Source organism: Trichechus manatus, unplaced genomic scaffold (assembly GCF_000243295.1).
Source record: "Trichechus manatus latirostris isolate Lorelei unplaced genomic scaffold, TriManLat1.0 scaffold00020, whole genome shotgun sequence".
Lineage (NCBI taxonomy): Eukaryota > Metazoa > Chordata > Mammalia > Sirenia > Trichechidae > Trichechus > Trichechus manatus.
The window spans coordinates 10,494,008-10,514,551 of NW_004443956.1; the positions used below are offsets into that span (position 1 = coordinate 10,494,008).

Genomic DNA, 20,544 nt, shown 5'->3' on the forward strand with positions numbered 1-20,544 from the left:
TTCAGTTTGGAAATAGAGGCAGGAGATAATGTAAAAACAAATGTAAACTTGTGTGAATTTTGGGAGAAATCAGATCTTTAAATAAAATGGAAACAGTGACATGAAGTGTGAATCAGCTTGTTAAATACTGAGTGAAAAGACTAGTTACTGTTAAGTTGGATTTGGCCACTTAATTTTTAGCAGCTTGAATAAAAACCCATTGAAATAAATTGCTGCTTGTGGGTTTCCTTCAAGAGGAGACAAATCCGCTTTACTCTGGGCTAACTGACCTGCTGTATTGATTTAGCACTTGAGCTCTAACCAGAAGAGATGATTTTAGTGAACTTACTTTTGGCCTAGAGTATAAGCTGCAGAAGATGTACATAGATTGGATCCAGTCTTCTTCTTTCCCTTTTTCGATTTGCCTCAGTGCTTGACTTCACAATCTCCTAAGCTGTGAGGTTGCTCAGTCTACCAACTTGGTGGCATGGAGTCTTTTTACACGTGGTCAAATGGTGACACGCATAATTGGCAATGCTTAATTGAGGATACAACTGTTTCTGTGTCTTGATGGCTAGTGACTAAAGGTGATCTAATCAAGCCTGTGTGGTGCCAGTTAACAGTGCTCAATTTAGGTGTTTTGTCTGGCTTTCCAGTTTTGCTCTGGAAAGCTCTGAGAGAAGACATCTCACCCTTCCAGATGACAGAAGTATGAAAAATGCACGGCAATGAGATGCTGGGTATCCTTCTAAAAAATTTAAAGTGACCACAATTAAAACTTTGATTGGACAGCAAAATGTAATTTTTTCTCTTGATGTCTTCAAAAGAGAGATAGGAAATGTCTTCCCATATACCATTTTTGGACAGTCGCTGAAAATAATTATAATGATGATAGCTATCATTTTTGACTATTTCTTTAATGTTTCGGGCATTGAGCTAAGCACTTGAACTACTGTATTTTGTTTACTCTTAACATTAGCATAAAAATATAGATTATTTTGTTTTTTACCATTTTACAGACCTGCATGCTACTTTTTCCCTTCTGAATTTCAGTCTCCTTTGTAAAGAAAGTGATAGGTGGAGTTGGAGATGTTAACCCAGATCTATATGACTCAAAAATTCTTGCTCTTAACTGTTTTTCTTGTATACAGAATTCACCCTCTGTTCCTTTCCTGGTGAGTTTCTAACATGAGCAGTGATCATGGCTTATCTTCCATCCGGCTTGATGGGAACCAGTTTCTTTTAGGTCACAGCTTGACTGATGTTATGATGGTTCATCTCCAGGGTAGAAACTGCTGTCACAGGGTGTGGGGGGCAGCAAAGAAGGAACTGTGTTTTCATTTGAGAGGGAGATAAGCCCTGGTTTTCTGAATGTAAAGAAGCTGCAGATATAGGAGAAAGGAAAGCCAACCAGTAAAGACAAACAACCTTAATAAGGCAACTATATCAGCTGGGTGACCATCTGATCCAGTGCCTCTTTAGTGTGATATCCTTCTGTGGCTCTCCATTGCTTTCATGGCAAAACCTCTGTGGCTCTTTCTGTTTGAAGCTTTGCCTAAGAGCTTCCCTATGAGTAACAAAACGACAGTAATAGCTGAAGTAGCCGATACTTATGGAACACTCACTAACATGAGTGGTGTTAGATATTAAGAACCCAACAAATGAAAGTTTTGTTATCATCTCTGCTGTAGTGGAAATGGTCCTTTGGATTCTTTACAGTATACACAGACAATAAATGAACTTATTGATGGTGGCAGTACTCTTTAATTAACCATATGAGTTGTCAGGCCTTGGGATAAAGCTTTCACATGCATTATCAGTCAGTTCTTTATTTTTTTTTTAATATTTTATTTGGAATTTGTCTTCCTCCATTTCTGTAGATTTCAATATTTTATCTTAGTGTGATTTTTTTTTAATTTTATTGTGCTTTAGGTGAAAGTTTACAGTGCAAATTAGTTTTTCATTGAAAAATTTTATAAGCAAATTGTTTCGTGACATTAGTTGCAATCCCCTCCATGTGTCAGCAGTCTTCCCCTTTGCCTTTCTACCCTGGGTTCTCACCGTCTGTCTTAGGCTGAGTTCTCTAGAGAAGCAAAACCAGTAAAGAGTAAAGTATATGTAGAGAGATTTATATTTAGGAAATGGCTCACATGGTTGTAGAGGCTGCACTGTCCCAGGAGGTCAGGCTGGAGGGCTTTCCTGATTCATGTAGCTGCAGGAGTTGGTGATCCCAAGAGATCCCAAGACTGCCAAGTCAGACGGCAGAGCTCTGGCTTACAGGCTGTGAAGTAGGATGTAGAACATTTTCTTTATGAACTATTTTATACCAATTGACATAGATGTCCCCCAAGACCATGATCCCCATCCCTCAGCCCCGGTAACTCGGTCTCTCAGGGTGTTTGGATGTGTCCAGAAAGCTTCTGTGGTTTTGCCTTGGTCAAGCTGTGCTGACTTCTCCTGTATTGTGTGTTGTCTTTCCTTTTACCAAAGTTAACACTTGTCTGTTATTTAGTTAGTGATCTCCCCTCCCCAACCCTCCCCTGCCTCGTAACCGTCAAAGATTGTTTTTTCTGTGTATAAGTCTTTTCTTGGGTTTTTTAAAGTAGTGGTCTCATATAATATTTGCCCTCTTGTGATTGCATTATTTCACTCAGCATAATGCCCTCCAGATTCATCCACATTGTGAGATGTTTTAAAGATTCATCACTGTCCTTTATTATTATGTAGTATTTCATTGTATGTATGTACCATAATTTGTTTATCCATTTGTCTGTTGATAGGCACTTAGGTTGTTTTTGTCTTTTTGCTATTGTGAACAGTGCTGCAAGGAACATGAGTGTGCATATATCTATTCATGTGACAGCTCTTATTTCTCTAGGATATATTCATAGGAGTGGGATTGCTGGATCATGGTATTTCTATTTCTAGTTTTTTAAGGAGGCACCATATCGTTTTCCATAGTGGTTGTACTATTTTACATTCCCACCAGCAGTGCATAAGAATTCCAATCTCCTTGCAACTTCTCCAACATTTGTTATTTTCTGTTTTTTTGATTCATACCAGTAACGTCTGTGTGAGATGGTATCTGATCATAGTTGTGGTTTGCCTTTCTCTAATGGCTAGTGATTGCAGACATTTCCTCATGTGTCTGTTAGCTGCCTGAATGTCTTCTTTGGTGACGTGTCTGTCCATATCCTTTGTACATTTTTTTATTGGATTGTCTTTTTGTAATAGAGGTGTTGAAGTATTGTATAGATTTTAGAGGTTGGACCCTTGTTGGATATGTTGTAGTGAAAATTTTTTTCCCAGTCTGTAGGTTCTCTTTTTACTCTTTTGATGAAGTCTTTTGATGCGCATAAGTTTAATTTTTAGGAGCTCACAGTTAACTAATCTATCTTCTGGTATTTGTGAATTGATAGTTATAGTTTGTATTGAGTTTATGCCATGTATTAGAACTCCTAGGGTTGGCTCTCTTTTTCTTTCATTTTGAGTTAGTTTTTGTGTATGATGTGAAGTATGGGTCCTGTTTCACTTTTTGAAAGATGGACATCTAGTTTTGCCAGTACTGTTTGTTAAAATGATTGTCTTTTCCCCATTTAATGGACTTTGGTCCTTTGTCAAAGATCAGCTGACCATAGGTGGATGGATTTACATCTGAGTTCTCGATTCTGTTCCATTGGTCTGTGTGTCTGTCATTGTACCAGTACCAGGCTGTTTTGGCTACCATGGCTGTATAGTAGGTTTTGAGATCTGGTAGTGTGAGGCTTCCTGCTTTGTTTTTTTCTTTTAATAATGCTTTGCTTATCTGGGCCTCTTTCCTTTGCATGTAAAGTTGGTGTTTAGTTTTTCCATCTCGTTAAAGTATGCTGTTGGTATTTGGAATGGGATTGCTTTATATCTGTGGATAGCTTTGGGTAGAATTGACATTTTCACAATGCTGTCTTCTATCCATGAGCATGGTTTTTCCATTTACGTAGGTCTCTTTTGGTTTCTTGCAATAGTGTTACATAGTTTTCTTTGTATAGGTCTTTTATGTCCCTGGTTAGATTTATTCCTAAATATTTTATCTTTTTAGAGGCTATTATAAATAGTATTATTTTCGTGATTTCCTTTTCAAAGTTCTGTTTGTTGGTGTGTAAGAATCCAACTGACTTTTGTATATTAATCTTTTATCATGCTATTCTGCTGAATCTTTCTATTAGTTCCACTGGTTTCCCTGTGGAATTTGGGTTCTCTATTTATAGGATCATATCATCTGTGAATAGAGGTAGTTTTTCTTCTTCTTTAACCAATTTGGATGCCTTGTATTTCTTTTTCTTGCCTTATTGCTCTAGCTAGGACTTCAGCACAGTGTTAAGTAGGAGTGGTGATAAAGGGCATCCTGGTCTTGTTCTTGTTCTCAGGGGAAATGTTTTCAGCCTCTCTCCATTGCGAATGATGTTGGCTGTTAGTTTTGTATAGATGCCCTTTATTATGTTGAGGAATTTTTTTCTGTTCCTATTTTATTGAGAGTTTTTATCAGGAATGGGTGTTGAACTTTATCAAATACCTTTTCTGTCTCCATTGAGATGATCATGTAATTATTTTGCTTTGTTCTATTTATGTGATGGGTTACATTGATTGATTTTCTAATGTTGAACCATCCTTGCGTACCTAGTATGAATCCCACTTGGTTGTGGTGTATAGTTTTTTTTTATATGATGCTGAATTCTACCGGCTAGAATTTTGTTGAGAATTTTTGCATCTATATTCATGAGAGATATTGGTCTGTAGTTTTCTTTTTTGTGGTGTCTTTGCCTGGCTTTGGTTATCTGGGTTATGCTGCCTTCATAGAATGAATTCAGGAGTTTTCCTTCCTTTTCTATGTGCTGAAATAATTTGAGTAGTACTAGTGTGAGCTCTCCTCTAAATGTTTGGTAGAATTCTCCAGTGAAGCCATCATGGCCAGGATTTTTTTGTTGTTGTTGGGAGTTTCTTTTTTTTATTACTTCTTTAATCTCTTTCCTTGTTATGGGTCTGTTCAGATTTGACTTTGGGGTTCCCTACTTCCCCCCTTCCCTTTTTTTTTGTTGCAGTTGTGGAGGTGATCTCTCTTATTTGGTAGAGGCCCCAGGTATCCCCAAGCTGCTTCACATGCCCTGTGTCCTGCCAGGCCCATAAATATACTTGAGTTTGTGACTCTGGTCTAAAAGGTTAAGAACAGGCAGTTCACTCTTTCTTTGAGTGTGTTTAGAAATGAAGATTCCACAACCACTTTCCACTGGCATGTTTTGTAACCTTGCAAAAAGTTGTAAAATATTGTTTGCTTTTAGTTTTAATCCATTTTTCCCACTCAACCCTATCAACATGTAGAACAACTGCTTAGAAAATTGTTGGTTTCCATGAATAGAGTTATTAAATACTGCTCTTTCTTTTTGTCTTTAAATCTTTCCCCCCACATAATCCAGTCTTCCCTTTGATGTCTTAGGTGGCTGACAGGCAGTTTCTCTTACTGATTGGTGCGTCTGCCATATGGGAGTGTCATTACACAGTAAAACTAATACTTCTGTCCTGGATTTATTTAGCATCTTTCTTATGTCAGTGCAAAAGAGCAAGAGTACACGTCTTCTGTTCCCTTGGGATGGTCAAGTATTAGCTGATTAAACCAGAAGGAAGCATTTGAAAGTCCTCAGTAAATAAGCTTTGCATTTAGGCACATGAGTGTTTTTGAAATTCTCTATTGCTTTTATTTTCAAAGTTAGTTTGAGAGAGTTTTACTAGTCACTTTTGAAGTTGTATGTCATTACCGCTTTCCTTGTTGCTTTAAAAAAAAGAGAGAGAATTTAAAATCAGCTACCAACTCTGGATATTTCTTTTTTCAGATGCAAAAGAAATTGTTTTAAAAGCCCAGATCTTAGCTGGAGGAAGAGGAAAAGGTATCTTCAATAGCGGATTGAAAGGAGGCGTTCATTTGACAAAAGAGTAAGTCTGGAGGTTTTAATTCCTTTTCTTTGGGCCAAGTGATTATGGAAGATCCTGTTCATGACTGAAAGGAGCGCGGAGAAAGACGGTTGGGATAGGGCAGGAGCAGAGGCAGCAAGTAGAGGGAACAGACGTTACAGGTAGTGGGCTCTGGCAATGCTCAGTTTTTCTTCTCCCATTAAGGATTTTTCTGTCCTAATTTGTGAAAACTTAACACTGCTCCTCTCTGGAAAACTAGTGATTCATAATTAATGTTGGGAATGATATGACTTGCAGATTAACTGCTATTTACATAATACCCAAAATAATAATAACAACCAAACCCGCTGCTGTTGAGGCAATTCTGACTCATAGCGACTGTGTAAGACAGAGTAGAACTGCCCCATAGGGTTTCCAAGGAGCAGCTTGTGAATTTGAACTGCCTACCTTTGGGTGAGCAGCTGAGCTTTTAACCACTGCACCGCCAGGGCTGCACTTCCATAGTGCCACTCCCCTGTTCAAGAACTTGCAGTGGCTCCCTATTACCAGTGGCATCAGTTGTATGATAGCCCAAGCTTTCCTTTAACTAAGCCAGTCTTTTCAGCTTTCCCTCCCATGTCTCCCAGCACCAAACACTGTCCTCTCCTACTTGTTCCTGTCACACAACTTTTCATATTATTTAGTTTGATTGTTATGCCTTCTCGTATCCCCCTCACTGCTCAATACTTCCTCAGTTGCCCACTATCAAATCTTTGTTATATTTTCATCTCTTATCTACATCTTTTTGGCATTTCAGCCTTGTCTCTTATCTATGACTCTAAGTTATTTGGGGGAAAGAATAGTAGAGGCAAGCAGGCATCTTATGTTTCATTCATTCATGCATTTTTTCCCCTCTCTGTTCACCTCTGCCACAGTGCTAGGCACATAGTATATGAGTGGAAAGACCCACAGGATGGATGTGGACCCTGTGCAGCATGGAAATGGGTACATATAAACACTTCTTTAAAATGATTTTTAACATGGAAATATATTTTCTTTTCTCTTTTTCTCTCTCCGTAGCCCTAAAGTTGTGGGACAGCTGGCTAAACAGATGATTGGTTATAATCTAGCAACAAAGCAAACTCCAAAAGATGGTGTGAAAGTTAACAAGGTAATATGATTGCTTTTGGTAATTTTCTATATATATGTTTTAAAAAAAAGGAAGGAAAATCATGCTTCTGTTTTGACAGAATCTAATGAAGCACTGCTCTTTGCATTTCGTTTCTTAAACCTCACGTAATCTGTTTACTGATTGACATGACTTTGAGGAAGAATGAAAATGGCTCTGTAATACCAGTATTATTTTTTTTATCAGTGTTTGACAAAAGTGAGTTGGAGTGAGTGACCAGAACAATGACTGTCACTTTCAGAACCCAGGCACATTCTGTTTAAAGCTGAGAAGGACTTGGTAAAACAGCTGAGCTCTTATACTCAGTGGGGGACATCTTCCCACCCCCAACCCCACCCTCAGTCCTGTGTATCAGAATTGTCTGTTCTGATTGTTGTTTTTCTAAGTGCCCTATATCGTCCTTTGAGGTTACTATTGTTTTGAGCCCCTGTTATTGCTGTGAGTATGTTGAATTAGTCAAGTCTGCTGGAGCACCCAAGTGTATATCTCTGTCATACACACACACACATGCACACACACACACGTGCTGTCATGTACACACAGGGCACACACATGCTCTCATACACAGGTGTGTGCACATGTGCTCATGCATACACACACATACACACACACACACACACACACATACACACACACACACACACGGAAAATAAGCTCAGAAGAGCAAAGTGGCCTGCCTTAGTCCTTAGTTGTGAAATAGTGAGTGACAGAGCTAAGGCCAGAATCTGACTCTCCCTCCTGACAGTCTTTTCCCTTTTTGCTGTACCACCCTCATGTACCTAGGACCAGCTGCAGGATTTGCAGGGTCCACTGCAAAATTAAAATGCAGGAACCCTTGGTCAGGTTTCTGGACAGCAACAGTAGAGCAGTAAACCAAGTGTGGGGCCCTTCTGAGCATGAGGCCTTGTGCAGCTACACAGGTCCCTTGCCAATAAAACTGGCCCCAGGAGTGTGGATGGTTAAAAGGCCCCAATGTAACAGTGAATTAGGGCCACAATTTGGGTAGGTATCTGTCAGCTCTGGTGACACAGCATCATGGATTGATCATCTCTGCTAGTGTACAGTGCTTGGGGACACGGAGGCAGTGTGTTTTCACTTTTCAGAGAGAGTTTTGTGGAAAATTCTTGACGTGACCTAAAAAAACCATCAGCTGATTCCTAGTGTACTTACTATGAGAGGGTCTGTACTGGCCCTGAAAAGGACGCTGAGCGGGAGGGAGATTGGAATACTGTTGGGTCATTAGCTCCATCCTCTTAAGAGCACAAAGGCTTTCTAAACATTGAGGGAGCAAACAAAACTGCTTATGATCATTTCCCTTTCCCACTGCCTGTCAGGCAGATGCAAGAACTGTTCAGAACTCAAGTGTTTCATTTTGTTGCTTTGTTTTTGGTTGGCTTGGCACAGTGCTTTTAGCTCCCTTTTAAATTCCGTTATGAGCTGCAAACCTATGGAGCACAGTTCTTACTGAAACACATGGAGTCGCTATGAGTCAGAGAGGAGTCGATGGCGACTGATGGTGATGGTGTATCGTTCAGTGTTTGCCTTGCAGCTTGGGAGGAGAGCAAGGGTAAACTTTAGTGATAAATGAGATTCATACGTATGAGAATCTGGTAGATTTGATTATTGTCCAGGAAGTATTTATTGGACTTCTTTAAATCCCAGGCATGTGTTCCGGAATACAGTAATGAAGTTTTTAGGTGGAAATTATTATTTTTTCTTTTAGTATTATGTTTAATGGTGTTCTACCATTTAATAACCCATGTCTTACTTTCAAATGGGAATAATAATAATAATAACCTGCCTGATATGATTGTTAAAGATGAAATAAATTAGTACGTGCATGTAATAAGTGCCTAACATAGTAAACATTAATACCTGATATTAAAATTATCGTTAGGACTACAGAAATTTTTTTAAATGAACGTTTTATTTTGTGATAATTGTAGATTCACATGTCGTTATAAGAAATAATACAGGGAGATCCCTGTACCCTTTGCCCAGTTTCTTTCGATGAATAACATCTTGTAAAACTATAGTACAGTATCACAACTAGGATACTGATACTGATACAGTCAGGATGCACAGCGTTTCCTTCACCACAAGGATTCCTCATGTAGCCCTTTTATAAACCTATCTGATTTGCTCCTGCCAGACTCCGTCTTTAACCCCCGGCCATCACTAATCGGGAGCCCTGGTGGCACTGTGGTTAAGACCTCGGCTGCTAACCAGAAGGTCAGCAGTTCTAATCCACCAGCCGCTTCTTGGAAACCCTCTAGGGCTGTTCTACTCTGTCCTGTTGGGTCGCTGTAAGTTGGAATGGACTCAACGGCAGTGGATAGTAGTAGTAGTAGTAGTAGTAATCACTCATCTAGTCTCCATTTCTATAGTTTTGTCCTTTCCATAATCTTATGTAAATGAGGTTATACAATATATAACTTTGGGTCATTGCCCCTTTTCACTCAGCATAATTTTCTGAAGATTCATCCAGGTTGTTGTGTTTCTTTTTATTCCATGTAGTATTCCATGGTGTATATATATTACCATGTAGGTACCATAGTTTGACTGTTCACCCAGTGAAGACATCTGGATTGTTTCGTTTTTGGTTATTACAAATAAAGCTGCTTGTAAGCATTTGTGTACAAATTCTTGTTTGAACGTAAGTTTTCATTTCTATGGGATAAATGCCTTAGAACACAATTGCTGAAACATATGGCAGTTGCATGTGGTCATATGGCAGTTGCGTGTAGTCACATGGCAGTCGCGTGTAGCCACGTGGCAGTTGCGTGTAGTCACGTGGCAGTTGCGTGTAGTCACATGGCAGTTGCGTGTAGTCACATGGCAGTTGCATGTAGTCATGGCCGTTGCATGTTTAGTTTTTTAAGAAATTTCCAAACTGTTTTCTAGAGTGATCAAACCATTTCTCATTCCTGCTCGCAGTGTATGTGTGGTCCAGTTTCTCCTCATCCTTGCCAGAATTTGGTGGTGTCATTATTTTTTTCCTTTTTTAGAATTTTTTTTTTTTAAATGCCACATGCTTAGTAAGGAAAATTTGGAAAATACTGAAAAGCTGAAATAATAAAAATAAAAGCTTCCCATAGTCCCATCTCTCAGATACAAAAACTTTTAACATTTTACTGTGTTGTAGTGTTGTCATTTTTATTTTAGCCATTCTGATCGGTGTGTAGTGATATCTCATTGTGGTTTTATTTGTATTTCCCTAATGGTTAATGATGCTAGACATCTTGTCATGTGCTTATTTGCCATCTCTATGTCCTTTGGTGAATTGTTTCTTTATGTGTTTTACCTGTTTTCTAATTAGTTTTTTTTTTTTTTTTTTTTACTATTTGAGTGTTGAGAGTTATAGTAGATTCTAGTCCCTTATCAGATGTGTAGTTTGCAAATATTTTCTTCTAGTATCAAGTCTAAGAATTCTTTTCCTAGCCCTGTCCTACATACTAGGTCTTTGGGTGGTGCAAAAAGTTAAGCACTGGACTACTGGCCAGAAGGTTGGCAGTCTGAACCTACCCAGGGGTCGCCATGAGTTCGAACACACCTGGGGTTTCAGAGTCAGAATTGACTCGATGACAACTAATAACAACAGCCTACATACCAAAGATTTTCTCCTTTTTTTTTTTTTTTTCTAGACTGAGGTAGAGGTTTTTTTTTTTTTTGCTTGCAGCACTCTACTTGCTCCAGTACCTTTTGCTGAAACGGCGATCTTTCCTCCATTGAAGTGCTTTTGAATATCAAAAGTTAAGTGCACATATTTGTGTGGGTTTATTTTTAGGTTTTCTGTTCTGTTCCATTAATATACGTGCCTGTCCCTCTACCAATATCACACAGTCGTGATTACTGTAGCCATGTAATAATTCTTTAAATTGGGTAGACTGTCTTCTCAGTTTTTTCTTTTCAAAACTGTCATAGCTATTCTAGATCCTGTGGCTTTCTGTATAAATCTTAAGAGTAATCTTTATCTTAAGAAAAAAATCTTGCTCAGATTTTGATAGAATTTTGTTAAAGCTATATATCAATTTAGAGAGAATTGCCATTTTAACTATATTGAGTCTTTCAGTTCATGATGTGTCTCTCCATTTACTTAGATCTACTTTTATTTTTTTCATCAGCATTTTGTAGTTTCCAGCAGATAAGTATGGTACGTGTTTTGTTAGATTTGCATATAAATATTTCATTTTTTAATTCATTATCAAAGATGTTAGATTCTCAATTTTGGTATCCATGTGTCCACTGCTGGTATATAGAAATGCTGTGATTTTTGTATGTTTATTTTGTATCCTGTGACCTTGCTGAACCTATTTATTATTATAAGTTCTAGGGTTTTTTTTTTTTTTTTTTGATAGATTCCTTGGGATTTTCTCTATAACCGATCATGTCGTCTGCAAATAGGGACGATTTTATGTCTTCCTTTCCAATATGTGTACCTTTTCTTTCCTTATTTTGCTGGCTAGAACTTCCAGTACTGTGTTGAATAAGAGTGGTAACAGTAGTCCTTCTTGCCTTGTTCCTGATCTTAGTGGGAACGCATTCGGTCTTTCACCATTATAAGTATAGTGTTAGTTGTAGGTGTTTTGAAGATGCTCTCTATCTAGCTGAGGAAACACTCCACTATTTCTATTTTTAGGAGAGTTTTTATCTGGAGTAGGTGCGGAATACTGTCAAATGAATTTTTTCTGCATTAATTGATACAATCATGTGAGTTTTTTCTTTAGCCTGTTAATGCAGTATTGCATTGATTTTCAAATATTGAAAATCCGTGTGTCCCTAGAAAAAACCTCACTTGATCATAGTGTATAATTCTCTTTATATATTATTTAATTATACTTGCTAGTATTTTATTAAGAATTTTTGCATGGACATTCATGAGGCATATTGGTGTGTAGCTTTCCTTTTTTGTATTGTCTTTTTCTGGTTTTGCTATCAGGTGAATATTAGCTTCATAAAAGAAATTGAGAAGTGTTTCCTCCTCTTCTATTTTCTGGAAGAGATTATTTATAGTTGGTAATTAAATGTTTCATAGAATTCTCTAGTGAAAACATACGGGCGTGGAGATTTCTCGTCTGTGCCTTTGGTGTTTCTGGGTTGCTGACTTCTCTAGAACCCAGTCTGAGATTTACGAGTCAAAAAGGAGACCCAGGGAACTCATCACTATGTTGTTCCTTGGATTCTGAGCTCCCTTGCTAATATGGCTTCTTCTATCTACCTTTCCAAGTCTTCTTAAGTTTGTTTTATATATATTGTCCAAGGTTTTTACTTGTATTTAGGAAGAGGAATAGGGAAAAGTACATCTACTCTATCTTCTCAAAAGCAGAAGTCCCCAGATTATAAACCAAAACCAGTTGCTGTCGAGTCAGTCCCAACTCATGGAGACCCCATGTGTGTAGAACTGTGCTCCATAGGGTTTTCAGTAGCTGATTTTGTGGAAGTAGATCACCAGGACTTTCTTCCAAGGTGCCTCTAGGTAGACTTCCCCCGGATTATAGAAACTTTCAGTTTCTAAGCTTTATTTAAGAAAACAACGCACCAGATTTTTTTTATTAATCTGTGCCCATGTGTTGTGTGCTTCTTGGGATGGTAACAAGGGATGTCACACAGTCCTGCTCCTCATGTGGTCTATGATTCAGTGCCACTAGTGGTTACTGCTCCACAGAGATAAGTTCAGAAATTGAGAGTTTACTTTTAATCTTGTCTCTTCACAGTCCTGTTACAAATAGTTTGCATGCTGGTACTCACCCAGATACCACAATTTGAGTAGCACTGATGTTAAAAAAAAAAGGTTCAGTGGTCAAGTAGGGTGAAGAAAGTAAAAAAGCTTCCTATGTAAGAGGACTTTGGAAAGGAAGTGTGGTGACGTTCCTTGTGTAACTCATGGATGAAGCTTTTTCACAATGTGCCTAACTAAGCTTCTCCTGGGCTAAGGGTTCATGGAGTCCATTTAGGTTCTCTCTATAACAATTTCTAAAATATTCTGGCATCCAGGGTCACAGATGGCATAACATTAAAAATTGCCTTCATATAAATGTTTTTGAATTTTCTATTGATAGTCTTCATTTTCCTAGGGACTTTTTCTTAAAGACTAATACATTATTTCTACCAAGAAGGAGTTGTTTGAGGTAGCATCTGGTCTTTGCAAATAGAATTTTGATGGAATGCAGAGCACATCTGTCAACATTTCAGAAGATTAAAAATAGGACTCTTGAATGACACTTATCCTAAAAAGTTATAATGTTGTGTTGCTTCCAAGAATAACTACCAAAAATCTTTAAATCTTACTTACTAGACTAACCCCACATTAGAAAGTGAATAGTAGTTATGCCAATAGACCTGAAAGCACAAACAAAACATGCTCCTCATTTGGAATTTTGTGCCTACCAAAGTTTTTAAAACAGCTTTCTCCTTCTAGAGAGATTTTTAGAACTGATTACCTTAATTATAATGTTTTATTAATGTTATTGCTGATAAAGTGAACCATGTTATTTCTATACGTTGAACTTAATATATTTGATGAGGAAAGGATAGTACTAAATATTTTTGCTTCAAATATTTCCCCACTCCTAAATCAGAAATTCTGAGAGTTGACTATGTTTCAGACAACCTAAACGCTGAGAGGAGAATTAGGTATTTGCTGTTAGATTGGCCTTCATTGGCCTGTATTGTTGGAAAGAACAACCAACTTGAAATCAGAATGGTTCTGTGATAATTCTAACGCCATGTGTCAAGAAATAGTTTTTATATACTGAGGAGCTTCTAGCCATTTATGATAAAAGAGTCAGTATGAAGCCTCTTATAAGGTATTTTCTTCTTAACTGGTGATAAATTCTATAAAGATTTGAAAAACATTTCAAGAGGGAGTTATATATTCATTACATTATATCTTTTTAAATCGTCATGTATTTATTCCATTTTATGTGACTTAAAAGTTAGTGTTTTTATGATATCTGGGTGGCTAAAATTGAATGCTGTTTAGCCAATTTTTCTTAAAAGCTTTTACTGAACTACTTTTAGGAAAAGCAATGTAAGTGCTCTTATTATTTTCAGTTCTATTACTGATTATTTATGGGAGTGCCCTTATTTTCTTTTAAAAATGTTTGAACATATCTTTTACCATTCTTGTTGGGAGTATAAGTTGATACAGCCTCTCTGGGGATAATTTGACAGTACTTACAAAATTCTAAATATAAAAAGCCTAAATCCTAGCCATTTTAGATCCAGGGACCTTATCTGCAAGAATAGTAAAACAAATGACCAAAGATACGTGTACAAAAATAATCATTGAAGTAGCAGTTTAGAAAATTGAAGGCCACATAAATATCTGTTGTTAAGGGCATGGTAGGGAGCTTGGTGGTGCAGTGGTTAAAAGCGATTAGCTGCTAACCAAAAGGTCAGCAATTCTAACCTACCAGCCGCTCCGCAGGAGAAAAGATATGGCAGTCTACTTTCATAAAGATTATAGCCTTGGAAACCCTATGGGGCAGTTCTGCCCTATCCTGTAGGGTTGCTCTGAGTCAGAATCAACTCAACAGCAACAGGTTTGGTTTGGTTTTGGTTTAAGGGCATGGTTAAATCAGCACCACTGCTGGTTGCAGTTGAGTCCATTCTGATTCATGGTAAAGTCATGTGTGTCAAGAGTAGAACTGTGCCCCATAGGCTTTTCAGTGACTGACTTTTTTGGAAGTAGACTGCCAGGCCTTTCTTTTGAGGCCCCTCTGGGTGGACTCCAACCTCCACCCTTTCAGTTAGCAGCTGAGTGTTTTAGACATTTGCCTCGCCTAGTGAATCCATGGTTAAATAACTAACAGCATATACATACTTAGTCACTATAAAGAGAGAAGGTCTTGGACAGATGTTCACACTGTTGTGTTAAGAAAGGAAAAAATGAAAGAAAGGAATTCTAGTATATATAATACGCTTCCATGTGTAAGATGATTCCATTACTGTAGTGCCTGCAGATGCATTGAGAGGAGAATAAAAAGTTCATCTTGTTTTCTCCCGGAACAGTTGGCTGCATTCAGTTGTTGAATTTGTGCAGAGCAAAAGGGCACCTGGCCAAGGCAGGGAATGAGGGCTCAACTCCATCTATCCCACCTACCTCTTGCTCAGTCATTGTCCTAGCACGTGGCCCCATCCTTCCAGAGAAAAGGGCACTTTTTTCCAATGATAACAAAGGTTCCATATGGACTAGTGGCCACCTTGACTTGTCGTTAGTTGCCATAGAGTAGCCAGGACTCATGGCGACCCCATGCACAAAGAAACTAAAGGCTGCCTGCTCCTTTGCTGACCCCATGATTGTTTGCAGATTGGACTAGGCTATTGTGATTCATAGTGTTTTTACTGGCTGATTTTCAGAAGTAAATCGACAGGCCTTTCTTCCTAGTCTGTGTTGGTGTAGAAGCTCTATTGAAACCTGTTCAGCCTCACAGCAAGATGTAAGCCTCCACTGACAGACAGGTGGTGGCTGCACCTCAGGTGCATTGGCAGGGGTCTCCTGGATCTCCTGCATGGAAGGTGAGAATTCTTCCACTGATCTACCAGTGCCACCTTGAAAGGGCCCAAAGGGTGTGTGTCTAGTGGGTATGTGTGTGGTGGGGTGTGTGTGTGTGTGTGGCGTGGGTGTGTGTGGCGTGGGTGTGTATGGTGGGGTATGCAGCAGTGAGCTGTTTTTACTTTTTAGTTTATATACTTTTGATATCATTTGCGTGATTTTTGAACAAGCAAATATTATGTTTGTAATTTAAAAGAAAGTATAAAATGAAATAAAATACAGCAATCCAGGAGACAGAAGTATACAAACATATGAAGCATCAGACATACTGTGAAAAGAATCCTTCTTTGGCAGTCAAACTTGATTTTCCACCAGTGAAATCTGAGAAAAATCAGTGCAGTAATATATATGTACTGTTAAATATCTCAAATTAAAATAACAGCTGCTTCCCTGGAGTTTTTCTTACGTGTCAGGGTTTCTCAAGGAAGGAAAAAAAAAAAAAAAAAAGATTAAAGTGGGAAGGTTCCTTGAGGCAAACCAAATACCTGTCACTTGAACAAGTTAACAGGATCAATTAAGGAGGTGGAAATGGGCACTGGGTGTCAGGAGAGCACAACTCTAGAATCTCGGGAAGCTCAGTGGCAGGGCTTTAAGAGCCCGAAAATGAAGCTGTTTGATTTGTGTCACAAGTTCGTATAGATTTCCAAGTGGAAATCAACTCAATACTGAGTTAATTTGACTTTCCCACTACTGTGGTAGGTGATGGTGGCTGAAGCCCTGGACATTTCCAGAGAAACCTACTTGGCGATTCTGATGGATCGGTCCTGCAATGGCCCCGTTCTGGTCGGCAGTCCCCAGGGGGGCGTTGACATTGAAGAGGTGGCAGTTTCTTCTCCAGAACTTATTTTTAAGGTATGTTTAAATTACTGCCTGCATTGTGTTAATTGATTGTTATTGTAGAAGCTGTTAAATGTTTAATGTGGAGTCTGAGGCTAGCAGCAGTAAACCTGTTTCTGGGATTTAATGTATGAAAATGTTGAGCCCTTTTCCTTACTAGGTGTCCAGTGGAAGGTTGGGTGGTGGTATCGGGTGCCATCGAGTCAATTCCGACTCGTAGCGACCCCATATAACAGAGTAGACATAGGCTGTAATCTTTCCAGGAGCAGATCGCCAGGCCTTGTCTCCAGTAGAGCTGCTGGTGGGTTCGAACTGCTGACCTTTCCGTTATCAGCCAAGTGCTTTAACCACTGTGCCATCAGGGCTCCCCTGAAGGTTGGGCGAAGCAAGGAATTCACTGTTCAAGGGTTTTTGTCTTTCCTTTTTCCTCCCTCCCTTCTTTCCTCTTCCTACCTCTTCTTCTTCCCTTGTTCCTTTCTGTCTAATTTGCCCCAAGAATTAACCATTGGGAGGGGGTATGATATTTCCACTTCCTCTTGGTTAACTCTGTCCCAGTGACAGCACCTGTGATCACATGTTCTCTCCTGGGATACCAGCTGTGAACCAGAGAATGTATTGATGTCTCTCAGTATTGTTGATGTAAAACAAACCAAAAACCAAACCAGTTGCCATTGAGTTGATTCTGACTGATGGTGACCTTGTGGGTTGCAGAATAGAACTGTACTTCATAGGGTTTTCAAGGAGATCACCAGGCCTCTCTCCCGAGGTGCCTCTGGGTAGGTTCGAACAACCAGCCTTTCGATCGTGACTCCTACTGATGTAAAACAGAATCTTTCTAAGGTCCAGGTTCTGTCAGTTTGTTGCAGTTCTTGAAATCTTATTCCTTTTATTGATATTACGATTTATTTCTGGACAGAAGGATGTGAGTTCAAATCCTAACTAGCTAGCAAGTTTCTTAATGTCTCTAAACCTCATTTTAATATCAGTAAAATGGAAATGGGGGTAATTTCCACCACATAGAACTGTGAGGATTAAATGGAGTGATGTGTAGAAAGTGTTTTCTTAATCTACCTCAGAATATTCTGTAAGAAGAAAAATCCATGATCTTTAGCACTGTAATTCTAGGTTTTAATTCTGGGCTCTTAGTGTTAAAAAAATCCCATTCAAAATTTAAATATGTCTTTTAGAATGTGATCTTTTTTTTTTTCTTCAAGAAGGGGGATTTTATTTCTTGACTCTCTTTGTCTAGATAATTTACTCATACTTCGGTGATTGGTTTGAAAATATTTTCACTAATATTACTTATTTAAGTTAACTACCTGGGTAGTTAAATTGAGACTTCACATGCTGATTGACCAATAATACCTGACCGTTTTCAAAATTAACATCATTTAAAACACATTATTCCACTTGTTAGGAGAATATATAAAGTAATAAATATGAATACCGCTCAGTATCTTTTAGAAGAATGGCACTTTGTCAAGCTAAGGTATTATTAATAATTATCATCAGTAAGGTGTGTAAATCATAAGGTACTATTTAACCTATGTATAACAAGCTCTAAACCTAACAGCAATATTAGGCTGCAAAACCTTACTTTGGAAGTCTCCCAAAAGATGTCATAAAAATTAACTGACTAAATATTCATCAGTGACATCTGTATAGTAATTAAAAGTGAAAACTGGCATCAGCTTGTCTTGTCAGCATGCCACCCTGAAGAATTACATAGTTTTTGGAAAGGCTGTTCCATAGATGGTCTGCTAATTAAAACATACCCTTTAGGCAGCCGCAGTAGCCTTGCTTGGAGATCCTGGAAAGATGCCATACTTTTAATTACTCATTTGCAAATATATACTAAGCATTTTTTTTGAGATTGTAAATCTTCTCACTTGAGTGTCCTAATTTCATTTATTTGATTCATTTTTACTAGGAGAAAATTGACATTTTTGAAGGGGTAAAGGACAGCCAAGCTCAGCGGATGGCAGAAAATCTAGGCTTCCTTGGGCCTTTGAAAAATCAGGTACGTGAGGATTGGAAGACAGTGCCTGATTTGTTTCAGAACACACTGGAGAACTGGCTTAATTTCTTCTAGTGTCTGTGATTATCACAAATTAGGATTATTTATTGTTTTACAGTTTTTCCTCCAATTGTTTATGGTGAAGAAAAATATTTCCCTGGTGTTCGAGAAGAACATGTTTTTGACATGTGTGTGTGTACGTGTGCGTGTATATATATACGCACACGTGCACACACACTTTGTTACGTATGTTTGTTGTCTGTTTTTTCTGTAGCATTGCAGCTCCAGTACATGCATTCTAAGAGGCAGCAGTGGTTAAAGGCACAAGTTGTAGAGACAGGTAGATCTGAATTTGAATCCTGTTACTGCCACCGGTAGCCCATCTGTGGTTTAATCAGTCTGAACTTCAGTTTCATCATCTGTAAAATGGGGATGATGACAACTCCTGGCTGAGAGGCTTATTGTGAGGATTGACTGCAGTGATTTGTGAAAGTGCTTATTACAGTCTCAATAACAGTTAGTTATTATCAGTAATGCATGTTACTTAACTAATGGCTATTGTTTTCATAGCTAATGGGCAATTGAGATGAATATTAATGGCACCAGGTGATATGTCACTGAAAGACCTTAAAATATGCCAATTTAGGAACGATATCCCTTAGCTTCAAAGATAGAAAAATTGTTCTCTAAGCTGTTTAGGGGAGCCCTGGTGGCAGAGTGGTTAAAGTGCTTAGGTGCTAACCAAAAGTCCAGTGGTTGGAACCCACCGGCCACACTCCAGGAGAAAGCCAGCTGCCTGCTTCCACAAAGGTTTACCCTGTGGGGCAATTCTGCTCTGTCCTGTGGGGTTGCTATGAGTCGGAATTGATTCGACGACAGTGAGCTTGTTTTGTTTTGTTTTGTTTTAAAGTGTTTAGGAACAGAGTTTGTTTTGAGCATCACAGCCCTGCGCTGCCACAGGCCTGTCCATGGAGCCTGATTGTATCTCATAACTAGGTTAGGAGAAGCTACTGAGTATTGTTTCCCTCCTCCGTGATTCAGACAAGCCACCTTAATCATCCTAGAACTTGTGTGTGTGTGTGTGTTTTGGTAGTCTGGGACTCCATGATGGTACCTATGGGGGGAGATGAACATGCAAGTACTCAGGGATCATTAAATAGGTATATTCTCATTATATTTTTAACTTGATTTATCAAAACAAGTGAAATTAAATTAAAAGGAAAGACATTTTTTAATTCACTTTTTCTTTCTTCAATGCCAACTCTGTGAAAGGCATTAAATCTTATTCACTCAGCAAACTTGGAGTAAACACTTGACTGTGTACTAGTGACTCTGCTAGGCCTCGGAAAACAGAGACATTGAGAAATACTCTTTGTTCTCAAGGGGCTCACAGACCATGGTGGCAGTGCTTACGAAGATACTGAATCCAGGAAGAGGGACTGTGAAAGAGAGAGAGAGAGATGATGATCTCAGTTGTAGACATGTTGGAATTTGATTGTCTCGGGATACCTGAGGCATTTGTACAGTAGAAAGTAGGATGTATTGTACTGGAGCTCAGGGAATGATCTAGGTTGGGTTGTAGCTTTGGGAATCTCTGCTTTACGGTGGTTCCTCAAGCCATGGGGATGGATGGAATGTTCCAGAGAGACAATGTAAGTGAGAATGGAAGGTGGCTAAGAATAGAAAACTTACTTAAATCATCATCAATTGCTGATCCTTCGATAAAGAAAAGGTATCTTAGAGACCAATTAGATTCAATGTGACTTTGAAAAATACTTAATTTTTATCTGGGGTGTGGTTTAGGCATTTGCAGGCACCTAACTCATGGATGATCAATGCAGATTATCTTATAAAATTATTAATATTGTTCCTGTGACTCATGCTTGTTGCCTCTAAAAAAGTGATTTATTAATAGTAGATTTAACAAATAATAAGAATCGTGTTTTGAAAAACCTACTAAGTATGTATTGCTGACTAAAATGCCTATCAACAAGAATATACTGGGGAAAAACCAAAAGCACAGGAACACTTAATATAACTAAAATT

The 20,544-nt window shown here is 38.5% G+C and overlaps 1 protein-coding gene across 4 annotated transcripts in view; it reads left to right on the forward strand.

Annotated features, from left to right (window-relative positions):
* SUCLG2 (succinate-CoA ligase GDP-forming subunit beta) overlaps positions 1 to 20,544 on the forward strand; it is a 363,960-nt gene that overhangs the window by 175,302 nt on the left and 168,114 nt on the right. For all 4 annotated transcript variants that reach the window (XM_004372727.3, XM_023727935.1, XM_023727936.1 and 1 more), the window contains exons 3-6: positions 5,841 to 5,940; positions 6,979 to 7,069; positions 16,344 to 16,496; positions 18,412 to 18,501. In XM_004372727.3, coding sequence (XP_004372784.2) covers positions 5,841 to 5,940; positions 6,979 to 7,069; positions 16,344 to 16,496; positions 18,412 to 18,501 — 434 coding nt within the window. The remainder of the gene's footprint in view (positions 1 to 5,840; positions 5,941 to 6,978; positions 7,070 to 16,343; positions 16,497 to 18,411; positions 18,502 to 20,544) is intronic.